This window comes from Brachycentrus maculatus, unplaced genomic scaffold (assembly GCF_059751285.1).
Source record: "Brachycentrus maculatus isolate JH-2025_06_01 unplaced genomic scaffold, ASM5975128v1 h1tg000258l, whole genome shotgun sequence".
NCBI classification, from domain to species: Eukaryota; Metazoa; Arthropoda; class Insecta; order Trichoptera; family Brachycentridae; genus Brachycentrus; species Brachycentrus maculatus.
In genome coordinates, this window is record NW_028281009.1 from 1,222,549 (window position 1) to 1,236,993 (window position 14,445).

Genomic DNA, 14,445 nt, shown 5'->3' on the forward strand with positions numbered 1-14,445 from the left:
ATGTCATATGGTTTCTGACATTTACGTCAAATGTCAAAAAACTTTTTCATTTGTTGAAAACAAAGGATATTATATTTGTTGTTAGAATGCGATTATTATCAATTACATTATAATGTTTTGCCAAGTAAAAGTATTTTCTAAATGTAAGGATATTGAAAGAGTCAAACAATCTCTCTTTTTATCAGACAGGCATGGTATGTTCTTAATTTAAAACATTTTTAACACTTAAAAATATGATGTATTTATTAGTAATTTCCACAAGTAATGACATACGTATTTTAAAAACTTATTTATATTTTATTATATAAATTGTCTGTAGTCACAGGTTGTCATTATAATTTAAATATTTCATAGGAAGACAAAATTAAATGATACATGCTGTGTAATATTGAAGATAAAAATTTAAAAACTTTGTATTCATATTTAAATACTATCATCATATTCCCCTAGGATTGATTTTTGAATATTATATTCTATATTGAGGTATTGTATTCTACTTTAGGTGACAATTGGCTAAGTGAGTGTGAAGCGAGCTTGTCTCCATGTGGTTCAGTGCTGGTGTTCAGCCGACAGGACCGCCTGTCTATCCTCTGCACACAGTGGGACAGTGCTGGAGACTGCACTATGCTGGTTGGCAGCTGGCATGGCACTCTGCCCAGTCAGGCCACGGCTCTATTGGCCCTGTCCATTTCTTCTTGTGGTCAGTCCTCCCAGGTATGCATTTACCTTAAATGTCAACACTCTCCTGTGGGCAGTCCTCCTAGGTATACTTTTACCTTAAATGTTTACACTATCCTGTGGGCAGTCCTCCCAGGTATACACTTACTTTAAATGTTTACACTATCCTGTGGGCAGTCCTCCCAGGTATACACTCACCTTAAATGTTCACACTATCCCCAAAGACTAGTACAATAAAACCTCGATATAACAAACCTCCATTTACCGGATCTCGGATATAACGGACAAAGAATCTGGTCAAATGTAAAAAAATAGAAACATGTTAATATTATACATGCTTCAATTCAAGTGTCGCCGCATGTAAATAATTTTTACCGGCCACGATAATTACAAAGTATGAATAAGATTATCGTGGCCGCTAAAAATTGTTTACATGCGGCGACACTTGAATTGAAGCATCCATATATTAACACGAATTTTTCTTTTATTCCTTTTTCAAAGCAGGATTACTGAAAGCAAGTGCAACAATATAAAAAAAAAATGTCACTTCACAACAAGTGTCCAAAGACAATAAATAGAATTTTTTGTGTTTTGTATTGTTTATTTATATCTTAATACACTGTTCATATTTTTAAAAAAACTAAAAAAATTTAGACCTTTAAACAGACTTTCGGCTTTAACGGACACTCCCTCCATGCATTTAGTCCATTATATCATTATACGGTTATATTATAGAGATTTTACTGCAATCCCATAGTGCTAATATTTTGTTTTTATGTAATGTTGGTTTTACATCTAAACAGACTGTTGAATTCCGTAGATAACCTTAGCCATTCCTATTCTAAATAGTTTTTTTCTGGGGTATTGTGCCGTTGTGTGTCGATACTATTGTTTTCTGTTGATTCAGCCGTCAAAAATTCTTTAACGCATCGGGGTGAAAATCATGTGTTAAAGAATTTTTTGATTAAGTAAATGAAACGTTGTTAACCCTTCCGCATTTCTGTTTTTTTTCAAAACATGTATACAAAAACGCTAATTGAATGTAACTCCGCAAGTAAAAAAGTTGCCCGGCTCAGAGGGGAGGTGATATGGTTTGTCAAACAATGAGGCGCTAATATGTTGCACCTGATAAAACGAGAACAAACATAGAAATAATATTCAAATGCAGAAAAAGGTATCACGCACTAAACAGATTGATTTTTGTGGTACAAATCAATCCGACCAATCATAATGCTCGCGTGTTAAAAGCGTCAAAGGCGTTCAAATTCAACCGAGTTATGAAAATAAATTCTGATAAAATTACAACTTTTACTGTTTTACCAGTAAATATGGTACATATAACTATTATGCATGTATTTTATCATGTGTCTAGATCAGAAATGTGATAAATTAACAAGAAAACTTGAAAAAATAATATATAATAATATATATTAAAGTTTTGATAAAGTTTTGATTTCTAACCAATTTTAGTTGATATTTCAATCGAAAGGATAATTCTATCCTTACAGGGACATCTTTGGTCAAGTGTCGTCAGTAAATTCGTATAAAAATTATAAGATATAATGCATTACAAAAAGCTTTCTTTACTGATTTGTAGATATCACACGAAAGTATCTTTATAATATGAACTACCACGGATGGGGGCGTAGCTTAAAGTGCGGATGATTTGCGAATGTAAAAACATACCTACCGCCAAGGTTTGGCGGCAGGTAGGCCGATGGGTTAAATAAAAGTATTAATACTAAAAACATTCAAAATTGTCAAACTGTTAAAATAACTGTTAAAATTTAGTATTCCTTATCATACCAGGAAATAAATAGGTTTGATTACTATTTCATGAAACCATTGACAATATATTTTTAAGTATCGTTTTAAGCACCCATGAAGTATTGGTAAAGAAATCATCTTGATCGATTGCCATAAAAATAAATATGTGTATAAAATGTGTAATATTTATTATTGAGTATTATTGAGTTTGGTTGATTTATCCAGGTGTATTCTGACTGGGTGTGTATAGCCGTGGGCTTCCGATCCGGGGAAGTTGGGTTCTATACGGAGCAAGGCCAGCTGTTGCTCATGGAGAGATTTGAAGACTCTCCAGTTCTGTGTCTCAAGTGCTTCACGGGACGGTACGGGAACGAGACGGATGAAGTGAGTGTGGTGTATAGTAAGGCAGTGTGTCGGCTCGCCAGCTCCAGCCTGATACAGCTGCTGAGCTACGCGAGAGTGCAGCTTGCACGGGGTAAAATACCTTCCCTAACTTAGATCACTAATTAATATAAATAATTTTGGATATTTTATGTAGTGCCATTTTCGCCAAATGGTGCATAGAGCACTGCATCATAATTGACACAATGTTTACTTGGTTATTGATTATATGAGGTGATCAGTTTAGCGCTTCAGGTCCAACGTAATTTTAAATAAATATTATAGCGAAAAATCACTTTTGAATTTTATTTTGATTCTCCTGGTAATCGAACCTGGACCTTTTGTCTCCGTAAATTCTCTTAGGTCATTTGATTAACGATCGAGTTAACACCACATTGATTCGATGCAGTGTCCCATAAAGCATTGTACCGCAAAGTGTGTGCCGCGGCACACTAGTGTACCGTGGTGATTAGTTGGTGTGCCGCGGAAAAAAGTATAGTTTTGTGAAAATAACACAATTGCTCCAAATTTTGATTGCCTGTACTCAGTTAAGTAGGCTCTTATTTCTCATTGAACATAATATGTTAAATATGTTACCATAATACGGTAAATATGCACCTCTGAAATTTCTTAATTTTGTAGGTGTATCTTGAATATAAACAGTTTGCGGAACACTGTCATAAAGCACTTGGTGTGGATAGAAGTCAAAGAAGATTTTATTATTATGCTTGACCTTTTACCCGTGAACATTTTCATAGATTGTGTGTTATTTGATATTCAGCAGAACAGGCTGGGAGGGGGGTGGAGAGTTTGGAAGGAAACAGTGTGTTGACTAAGAAACTCGGTTTCCACAGCTATAACCTGATCAACGATGCATGCATTCTCGGCCTAGACCAGACCAACACGTTTGATTATTTCGCCACTGCAAGTATACACGAGGGATTCTATACAAGGTTCATTTTCAGATAGTATTTTATTTTTCTCATTAACATTCCATTTAAGTTTGAAAATATATATTTTATTTCATACCATTATTTACTAATTTATAAATAATATAATAATTTAATTAACTTACTAACCATCATCCTGTTTTCTCTCTGTCTTAAAATGAATTTTGAATGCTGCACTACTCTGTGTTTGCATATATTTGTTTTGTCTTCCACATTCATCCATCTCCTCATACATACCCGTCGATTGTTCCGACTTCTGACCACTCCACTTTCAAGTATTTGATGTTTTTGGAGACCAGAAATATAAACAACCAATTTTCTATTTAAATTTATTAAAATGATGACTTATATATTCCTGGTTATGGAATACTACTATTATTATTTATTTTATAATCAAATATAAAATAATATTAATTTTATTGTAAAAACTGTCTGGGCAATACCAGCATCCATTGATTGAAAACATCCTGTCTATGCTTGTAGTTTGTGAATTGGGAATCTCCTGAGTTTTTTCATGTTAATTACTATTGCGATTTATGTCATGTTTTCAGGTCTCTCCGATCAGTGGCGCCTCACAACACGGTGGTGGTAGGTGTAGGGGAGCCCTATGCCGGCTTCCACCAAGCTCTGGAAGGAGGAACAGCTCAACCTTTACTGACTGAAGTAGCAAAAGCAGCTGCTAATAAGATAATGTAAAACGAGTTCTTTATATATCATCTATTATTACATATGGGTTTTATTTAAATTTGAAGTGTCGTGACAAAAGTGGGTAGATTCTGTACTGCAAAAATGGTGTTACGAGTTAGATTCCCACCAAAAGCAACATTAATTCAAAAGATTTATTTTCACTTCGATTGGGTGTTTGCGATGTTATTTACATCTTTCACTTTCCTTCTCATCCATCCTTTCCTACCTGCAAACTAGGCTCTAGAATGAAAGCTTTCCGGACTATCCATTTAATAAAAAACAGTTGAAATATATACACTGAACCTGGGAACTTTCAAATACTTTTTATATTCATAATTTATGAAAGTTATATTAAGTAAAAATATGTTGGGGTTTAATTATGAGTTTTATGAATTATATGTATATCAAATATAATAAATTAATTTGGATAATTTATGTAGCGCCATTTTCGTAAAATACTACCTCAAGGGCGCTTTATATGTATTTAATGTTTTTTTCTACAAAAAGTATTGAATATTTTTCTACCCGACAAACCAGAGTTATATTGAATACTTTTGCTAAGCCTGATTGTTGTATTTAAAATGTTTTTCCTCCTCAGGGGTTGGCTCGGAGGCAGTCGTGCAGAGCCCACGCCGGCACCACCCGCTGCGCACGACCGCCTCCTGCCCACCGTGGAGCTGCGCGACCCCCAACGGCGCGGCGCCTGGGTGTCCCCCTCCCCTGACCGGCGCTTGCTGCTTCTGCAGGACACGCTAGGCCGCGTGGGGCTCATGGACGCGCGCCGCTCTGTCGTTGTGCGCATGTTCAAGGGCTACCGGGACGGCCAGTGCGGCTTCCTTGAGGTAATTTACCAGTTCCTTTGTATCAAAAACTATGTTTACCTTATTATATATAATTCAATCATCGTGTTGCCATGTTTTGAAGTGAATAGCCTTTTCCTCAGCATTAATTAATAAAAGTTATTAATTTGCAAATCACAAAGTTAGTGCTTCAAATATTTATTACGAAATCTTTATTTTCCAAGATACTAAAGCTCAATTTTTTAAAGGATTTGTATAAATTTTGTCTTTAAAAAATTTTATTATTTTTTTTTATTCAAAGCCACATGAAATTTAAAAAAAAGTAACTTTATACCTTTTTATTTCACGCATTACGAAATACATTATTATATTTCTAATACTTTTTTAACAGCTATTCATTAATAATATTTTTAGTTGTCATGACTTTCATGTCCCCATCTATTTTTTTTTCTTTGTTAATATATCTATAAATAAATAAATCATTTTCAAAATTCCTCCGGGTGGTTAATTCCAATATTTGTATATAAAGATTTGAACACACAAAATATTGTTATTATGGTTAGTAATTTTATGTTTTAATTTGACCATTTTTCCAGGTCCATGAAAAAACTCACAAACGAAAGACGATTGGCAGACGCGCATTGTTCATAGTGTTATATGTTGGCAAGCGAGGTCACCTGGAAGTGTGGCCTCTCCGGGGGCCTCGTATCGCCGCTTTCTCCGCAGCTCTCCACGGTAAACTGCTCTACTCCGCACACGGCTCCCTGCAGCAGGGAAGCCACCGCACCAGAAGTGCGCAGCCGTCCCTCGCTCTCATAGACCCCGATGGCCAGATCAAGCAACTCTCCATACCATTCCACTTTGCCCTCAATAATGAGAACTCGGATAGAGCTCGAGATGTTCACTTGGTAAAAAGACTGAGGCTCTTGATCAAGGAAAAAGAATTCAACTTTGAGCAGTTAAAAAAAGAAGTCGTCAACACTGTTACAGAACTAAAAACATCAGATATCAAAATTCACTGTATTGAAATGATGGCAGCCAGCAGAAATGTTCCTCCCGGTATTTTGCTATTGTATATTCATTGTTTGCAAGCACAAAAAGAAGATCATGAAACAGTTGTGTCTGTTGAAACTACTAAATTAAGGGTACTAGTTAAAAACTTGCACGCTTTGATAAGATTGTTTATGTATGTAAATAAAATGGATACAGAAGATATTAGCTGCGAAGTTACGAAAATCCAAAATAGCATGGAATCTAAATTAGTTCTGAACAGCTCCAGTGAAACCCAAACTGATGATGATTTGTCACAGTTCCCGGAGGAAAATTCCAATTGTAGCGATGCCGACGAAACGGAGCCATCACTCATTACCGAGAATGAATTATTAAATTTCCAACAGCTCTTGAATCTTGCAGCGACAGCTCAACAGAAACGTGGTGTTCATGCAAAGGTTACATTTGTGGAAGACAAGAGATCGTTGCATTCAGATTTTTTCATTCCCTTTGATACATCAGCCGATGAGGAATTCCTCAAACTTAAAGATAATGCCAGTCGGGAATCTCTCCAGTTTGTTGCTCAACAAATATTTGATCCCTGTATAAACGGGGATTGCGAATGGAAATGTCTATGGGCAGAATGCTCCACATGGAAACCATTCCTTCCTGCTGATCTTTGCAAACTGCTCTTTTTATATTGGATGGCCAAAACGATAGAAGAGATTGATTACGATAGAATGGAAAGATTTGGGAAGATTTTATTGAACATTTGTGAGATTGAAGGCTTTGAACATATTTCCGTTGGGTATAATGATACCTCTCCCTGGTGGCAGTCTATAAGAAACCTGTTAATAGAAGCTCCTTGTCCTTTTAGAAGTATGGTGACTGCTCAGATATGTCGAGCCGCTGCTCAAAAAATAGAGAAAAATGTGGAAAACAGCCAAAATACTTTGGAAGACAATGCTTGGGTAAGTCTAAGCAGAGATAATGCTCAGTGGGGTTTACTCATCGGGAAGTTAGATGACATTTCTTTACTTAGTATTATTTTGTCTCAGAATTTGGAAAACATTAATACAATACCAAAACTTCATATAGAATTACCCGAAATTAATCTTAAATACATCTATAGTAGTGGCAAAGGATCAATATCGGAATTGACAGCCAAATGGTTATGTTCTGCTGGAGTTGATCCCAAGGATATAATGGAGAGTGATGTCAAAAATGATAATGATACAGAGAATGAATCTAAACCCAAAGGGCTAATTAGTGTATGTTTAGAAACAGAACAGTCAAATAATAAATTACAAAAAGAAACCATGTCCCTACATGATAAATTACAGCTTTTGAAAAAACAATTTCCATTCAGTTTAAACACTGATAGTCTGATTATCAATATGTGCTGGGAATATTCTAAGTATTGGGTAAAACACATAGAAGAATTAACATACTTGAAAACAATGATACACTGTTTAAAAAGCATCCAACAAATTCCCATGCGATGTGGTATCGCCTCCTTAATTTGGTCCACACACCTAATTCACACATTTGAGCCTGCCTACAAACTTATCAGCAAAGTTGGGAAGTTACCGAGAGAAAAGCTATGCAGACAGAATATCGGTCTCTCAGAAATCCAGCTGCTCAAATATTTGGAGGTGATTTATGACTTCTTCGATGTATTTTTATGCAGCGCTCTGTCTAGCGGTGAAAGTGGAGACATAATTTTAAAATTTGAGCCGATTTGGGAAGAGAGCAGTTTAGCTTTAGCTGAAGTTGCTTTGGCGAACTCTAAAGTGAATATTGACGTTCTTCAAGTTCATTATCAGCTTTGTGCAGCAATCTACTACCAATGCTATTTAGGAACAAACTTTTGGAAGCACCTGAATTATCTGTTTGATATGGAAAGCCAGCGGTGCGTATTTGGTTCCTTAAAAGCTGATGTTAATGTCTTAGTGGGACATCAGTCCATTGACAGTCGAGTAACTGTACAACGACATCAGTTCTTGGGACGTTTGGTAAACAAATGCGCCGAGTTACCTTTGGACCAACACATGTGGATAGATCGCCTTCATGAGCTCGCTAGAATATGGAGAGTTGATAGTGATCATGTCAGGCGAATATATGTAAGTTTTACCATAAACAAACACATTTATATATTTTTATGCTTCCATTTTAACATATCAATTTATTAACTCGTTTCACACAATCATAGCAGGTTAATCTTAGGTTCAGTTAGGATTATCCCTTGTTAAGTTATTTATAAGTTATAAATAAAATACAAATACTGCTTATTGTAAGTATTGTAAATATTGTAAAGCATTTTTGGAAGGAAATTTAATTTGGTTTAATTTAAGTCATAATTACTGTTACTTTGCAAAGTAAGTTGATACAAGCTACTGCTTCTTTTTTGTATAAGTTTTCATGATGATATTTTAAAACAATTTTCGGTCATTTACAATATTATACGATATAAGTTATTCCTTGATATACAGGTCGTCCGGTTATATGGACAAGGTTTGGATGGTATAGCTGAAGATGCTCTGGCTTCTGTGACCGATGCTCAGCCTCTACTGAAGCTCTTGGTTCCCCTGGCAGGAAGGAGGTTGAAATATTTCATGGAAGGCATTGTTAACAAGGGAGACATTCTCTCCATTCTATCCACAGCTGTCACAACCTATTTGCAATCTTTAGTAAGTACATATTTGGTTGCTGTGCATGTTAAATTAAGTCAATTACATATTTTGATGTATTAAATTATGTATTAAATGCACTTTTGTAGGCTAATACATATCTCCAAAATGGATTTCGATAAACAATCTTCAACAGTTATAAATTCTCATAACATGTCTCTCGAACACTGCACATTTTTTTTACATGCAATCAATGCATTTTCACATTCATCACTCAGAATGAATATAAAATACAGCATTCTAAATAAACTTTGTTTACTGAGATCTTTATTAGCTCCAACATCGTAAAGGCAGTATTGTTATTTATTAAGTAGCCCTTTTATAAAACAGTAAAAATAAGTAAAATAATAAAACCCCCATGATGCCTGTCTACTGTGTTTATACCTGCATATTATTTTTAAGTATGACAGCATTACCCCAATGATACTTTACATATTTTTACTCTGAATAGTATTCTTTTCTTTACTTATAAAAAAAAAAATATTATTAAGGATTTATGAGTTCTTGCTGGTATTAATTTTCAATTTATTTCAGGAGGAAGTAAATAATGAGACGACAGTTGTAACAAGCTTAAATCCAACTCGTACCCTCCTTGAAGCCATCATTGCAAGAGGAGGCTATGACACCAGCTCACCTCAACTTAAAACGGCCAATATTCTCCTCGATTCATGTAAAAATATCCAAGAACATCTCGGGATTGGCAAATAATACCATTGGTAATTTTAATTTTTCATTTCATAATATCAACATTTTCTTAAGTTTAATTCTGGTAAAACAAAGTAAATCCTCTACGTTTTTATGTAAATTATAAATCCGATCTAATATTATTACATATATGTAGTAATGTAGTTAGATTTTTATTATATAAATCAGTGAATCATCAATTGAGGCACTTATGAAATAACCTTACTTTTTTCTGATTTATAGTTAATTGCACTAAATATCAGAGATTTATTATTGTAAGCCATTAGAATATTGATTTCAAAATATAGAAAGTATCCAGCGGTAGCCAAATTTTGCCATAGTCAAGTCACCTTATTTAATAATTTAAATCCATCTATCAACAAATTACATTTTTTTCAATTAATAAATTGGGATAATTTATTGTTACACTCACTTAATTGCATTGCAGAACTGTCCTGACAGTTGAACAGCTGTAAGTCCGAACCAATCCAGGAGCATTTTAGTCACAGCAGTCGACGGATGTTGGTATTATTGTATATTTTTTGTGTCAGCATGTCTTATTGAACAAATCATGTAATTCATGAAGAAATCACAATATGAAATGGCTGGGGTTATGACAAACCAGTCCACATTCAAGTTAAATTGTTTTTTTTTTGGTAATCCATCCTGCGAAAGTGACTTATGACATTACAATTTACTACGAACGTCAACAATTCACACCACTACTGAACTTGGGTTAAGGAGGTTTAGAATTTGGAACACATTATGAACTTATCCCGTTATTATAAATGTTTATTTTACTTATAATTTTTTTTAGGTTTTCGGTTTCATAACATATTTAAACAGTGTATTATGGACTAGATCCATTGTGTTTGAATTTCAATAAGATTTTGGTGATTTAAATGCACAAATTAAAGCATTTTCAATATGGTTTTTAAAAAATTTAAAGGGAATAACCCGTATGATTCTCATACTCATCTGGTTTTTTTCCTTCAAACTTGTGGACTGGTTCCTTAAATGCTATCTTTACAAAGCATTAAGAATTATTTTGATTACTTTTTTCTATGTGTACAGTATTATGCACTTTTACCAAGGTATTGTTTGTACCTATTACCAGCAAAATCTAGCTTGTGATTATTGGGTGCTAACAATTTGATTGTATATATTTAATCAAAACTGCACAGAAACTGGGTAAATTTATATATGTATTGTGGCAATAATGAAACCAGTGGATAATAATTTATAAAAATAATACAAGTACATTTTGAAATGGTAGAGATAAATAAACGATAATGATTTAGTGTTTTTTCAGCTGTATGTTATTGATGCCAATTATGAATTTTGCAAATTAAATTTCATTATTTTATTTAGCTGCACTTGTCCAAAATACTTTTGTAAACTGGCTGGTACATGATTCATTTAATCAATATTTGAGCACTTAACTTTGTGATTTTCCATTTTATAACATACAAAATAACAAAGGAATCAGGGATGGAAACATTTTGAGCAACAGACTTCTGGAATTACATTTTTAGCAAATCATTGAATTGGGTATTTTTTCATTGTATATTATTATTTTAAATTAATTTTGAAACCTGCATTATAATTGAGTTTTTAAGTGAGTTTTTATAATTTCATTAATTGATTCGGCAGTCACTTTGTGGTAAAATCTATCCATTTTTAATTAATGTTTTACTTAGTAAATACCACTATTTCTTAAAATCTACTGTGACACGTGTTTCGATGCATTCCGCATCATTTTCAAACACCGTATGTTACGGTGTTTGAAAATGATGCGGAATGCATCGAAACACGTGTCACAGTAGATTTTAAGAAATAGTGGTATTTACTAAGTAAAACATTAATTAAAAATGAGTTTTTATAATTGAGTTTTTAAGTCATATATTTTTTTAAGTAAAAAAATTAAATTATGCATTAATTTTTAATGCCCCTAAATATTTATATAAATGTTTTATTTTCCTCTGGCAATGTTATGTTACTGGGGTGTTTTAATTTAGATTTATTTTGACAAAATCATGTTATAAACACAAATACATATTTCAACTTACCGTTTTGTTGTAAGGCTTATCGGCCTATTATTAAAAATAGAAATCAAGAAGAGTGGATTCGAACCTAGAAATTCTGATTGGAACACAATCCAATTAGTATAAAGCGTTAACCAAAAATATAGAACCCTGTTTTGTAATTCCCTCAAAATAGGTATTTATTTCATGTAACTATGCTTTATGTTAAGCATGTCAATTCACTTTTTTTCATAAAATATGAAAATAATAGTAAAACTGTAATAAAAAGTATCGATTATTTAATTAGAGTTTTTGAAAGTTCATATTTTTTAATCATATTAAAAATGAATTAAATTTCAAGTTTTTATTTATTATTTTCACTAAAAAAGAAGTAATGACAAAAAAATTATAAAAAAACTTAGTTATTATTGTTTTTTTTTTTAAAAGTAGTATACAATATACAAAATATTTCCATTTGTATAGTAATAATTGGTTTAGCAATAAAAATATTTTGGTGAATATTTTTTTATTAAATTTAAAGTTATGTAGGTTTGTAGTTAAGTTTTGTACTGCAGTATGTAAGTTTTTAATAAAAGTTATGACAATGTTACCTTTTCGTTATTTTAATACGACATTTATGTAACGCTATGTTTTTATTTATATAATATTTTTTTCATGTTAAATTTTGTTTTTAAGCTCTTTAAATTATATTCATTTTGTATACTTGATACATCTGTTGATATTACAGGCACAAGAAAAAGGCCTTATTCAGAATTAAATATATTGGTATGTACAAGGTAAAACACCGAGTATTCAGGAGAGATTTTTAAAATATTTTGCCGCCACTTTAGGGAATAAAAATTTGATCATTTAACATGTTCAATAATTTAATATTAACTTAGTAAAAACTGGCAGAGAGAATATTTGACGTTTTAGAATTAAAATTATTTAACTCTGACCGTTTGACATTTTTGGAAACCTGTTGCATAGTTAGTTACAACTTCTGTAATATTTTCATAAGAAACTGGTTAGGGATTGATATACAGACCTTAAATTTTCCTTGGATATTTTATATATACTCTAGTCCTAGGAAATGTTGAATTCACTATTTATTAGAATATAATTCCAGCTGCCTATATTTGTGTTGTTTTGTTAAATAGTTATTGTTATTAAATATATTTAATATATCAAAATATTCTGTATTATTAAATATATTAAAATATTCTGTAGCTTTTAGTTATTTTTTTCCCTACATATCTGCCATATGGTAATTCTTCTTCTTTTTACCCCTATCCAGAACCAATGGTGCATAGGGCACTGCATCATATTGACCCAGTGTTATCTTGAGCGTTACTTACATGAAGGCCAGGTGATCAGCTCTGCGCTTCAGGGACCAGTCCTGGGTAATTTCAAATAAATATTAGAGGATCCTCAAGAGAATGTATTACGAGTGTACTTACCCAAACTAGTACGAGTACGAGTACCGGTATGGAACCATGATTGCCTTAGCCATTGCTGCATTCCTATTTTCCTTTTACATGGTTCTGACTATTCCTCTTCTATTTCGTTTTCCATATAACAGTAATGTCCTTCTCCCTGAGCTCCTTCACTTCTCTCATATGCATTTTATAAATCTGTAGCGCAGGACTGATCACCTTTCACATAATCATGATTGAGTTAACACTGCGTCAATTTGATGCGCAGCTCTATGCACCACGTAGATGCAGATAGGGGCCAGAAGAAGAAAATGGGTTTAAAACAATAAACAAATGGTTTATAATAATCTTGGGAAATATAAGCACTTAGGGGTGAATTGTTTAACTTGTGACATCATTATGTCTAAGGTGAGCATCATTCGGTTCCCTTCTTGTAAAACGAGAATCCGCTTCTCTTGAGTATATCGGTTTCCTGTCCCTCGAAGTGCAGCTGCTTGCGTGGCCCTTGCAGCTCCCTCCTCTGGCGCACGGCGCGAACGAGGCGCGGGGAGCGCGGGCGGGGCGGCAGTGCCTGCGCCCCCGGCGTGATCAAGTGCGTGTAGATGGGAATGTGCGCCAGCGAGTCGTCCAGCAGGATCGACGGGATGGGGGGCGGATGCGCAGGCAGCCGGCAGACGCGCTCCAGGAGATGCTCCGATGGCAACTTGTCGTCGATGGTCCTCAGCAGGCGGAACTCGCTCATGGTGATCTCCAACTTGCTGCGTCCACGGATCAACACGTATCGAGATACATTCCCACCATTCCACACCTGTTTATGAAAATCATCAAATAAAAACATCTGATCTGATATCTCAAACTATTAAACTATCTTTGTATTCGTCCTCCAAAAACATTATTTAAATTAACAATGTGTTAAAATTCTGAATTTTAACCCGTGATATCTACACACAATGTGGCTCATCGCTTGTCACAGAATATAAAAAGGTTTATATTTCACGTGGCAAGTTACAATATGTATTATGTTTACCTTGAGAGTGGTGGAGCTGGCCACTTTTTTAACGTCGGGTGGCTTTCGGGGCTCCAGAGTCCAAGGCAAGAAAGTTCCTAGAGTCCCAAGGTACTGTCCCTGTAGACTCCAGATCCTCACGCTGCTGTCTGCACTCCCACTATAATTTTATTTTTAATTAAATTTTTCTTACAATATGTTTTTATTGTATCTACATATTACAAACTATGTACTAAGGTACATATTTTTGTTAATGCTGTATGTCTCCAATAAAGATTTTCACTCTTGTATTTAGAGAGGTAAGTAGTTGGAAATAAACTGAAGTTATATGATTTAAATTTTCCATTGACAA

General features: G+C 33.9%; 2 protein-coding genes across 5 annotated transcripts in view; one reads left to right on the top strand and one right to left on the bottom strand.

The window, feature by feature from the left end:
* On the top strand, window positions 1-12,875 carry Rab3-GAP (Rab3 GTPase activating protein). Of its 3 annotated transcripts, XM_088265850.1 has the most exons (10): window positions 1-194; window positions 503-714; window positions 2,671-2,920; window positions 3,608-3,779; window positions 4,328-4,468; window positions 5,062-5,305; window positions 5,860-8,376; window positions 8,746-8,943; window positions 9,478-9,659; window positions 10,076-12,875. In XM_088265850.1, the coding sequence occupies exons 1-9, from the start codon at window positions 113-115 to the stop codon at window positions 9,649-9,651; spliced, it is 3,990 nt and encodes a 1,329-aa protein (XP_088121976.1). In that variant the 5' UTR covers window positions 1-112; the 3' UTR covers window positions 9,652-9,659; window positions 10,076-12,875. The 3 variants fall into 3 exon arrangements, with proteins under 3 accessions (XP_088121976.1, XP_088121975.1, XP_088121977.1); XM_088265849.1 differs by lacking the exon at window positions 10,076-12,875 and having other exon boundaries at window positions 9,478-9,930; XM_088265851.1 differs by lacking the exon at window positions 10,076-12,875 and having other exon boundaries at window positions 3,611-3,779; window positions 9,478-9,930.
* LOC148305957 (WD repeat-containing protein on Y chromosome-like) overlaps window positions 12,139-14,445 on the bottom strand; it is a 13,089-nt gene continuing 10,782 nt past the window's right edge. Inside the window, exons 15-16 of one of the 2 annotated variants that reach the window (XM_088265853.1) lie at window positions 14,115-14,253; window positions 12,139-13,895 (exon numbers count right to left, since the gene is read on the bottom strand). In XM_088265853.1, coding sequence (XP_088121979.1) covers window positions 13,503-13,895; window positions 14,115-14,253 — 532 coding nt within the window. In that variant the 3' untranslated portion in view covers window positions 12,139-13,502. The remainder of the gene's footprint in view (window positions 13,896-14,114; window positions 14,254-14,445) is intronic. The other variant, XM_088265852.1, reaches the window with a different exon arrangement.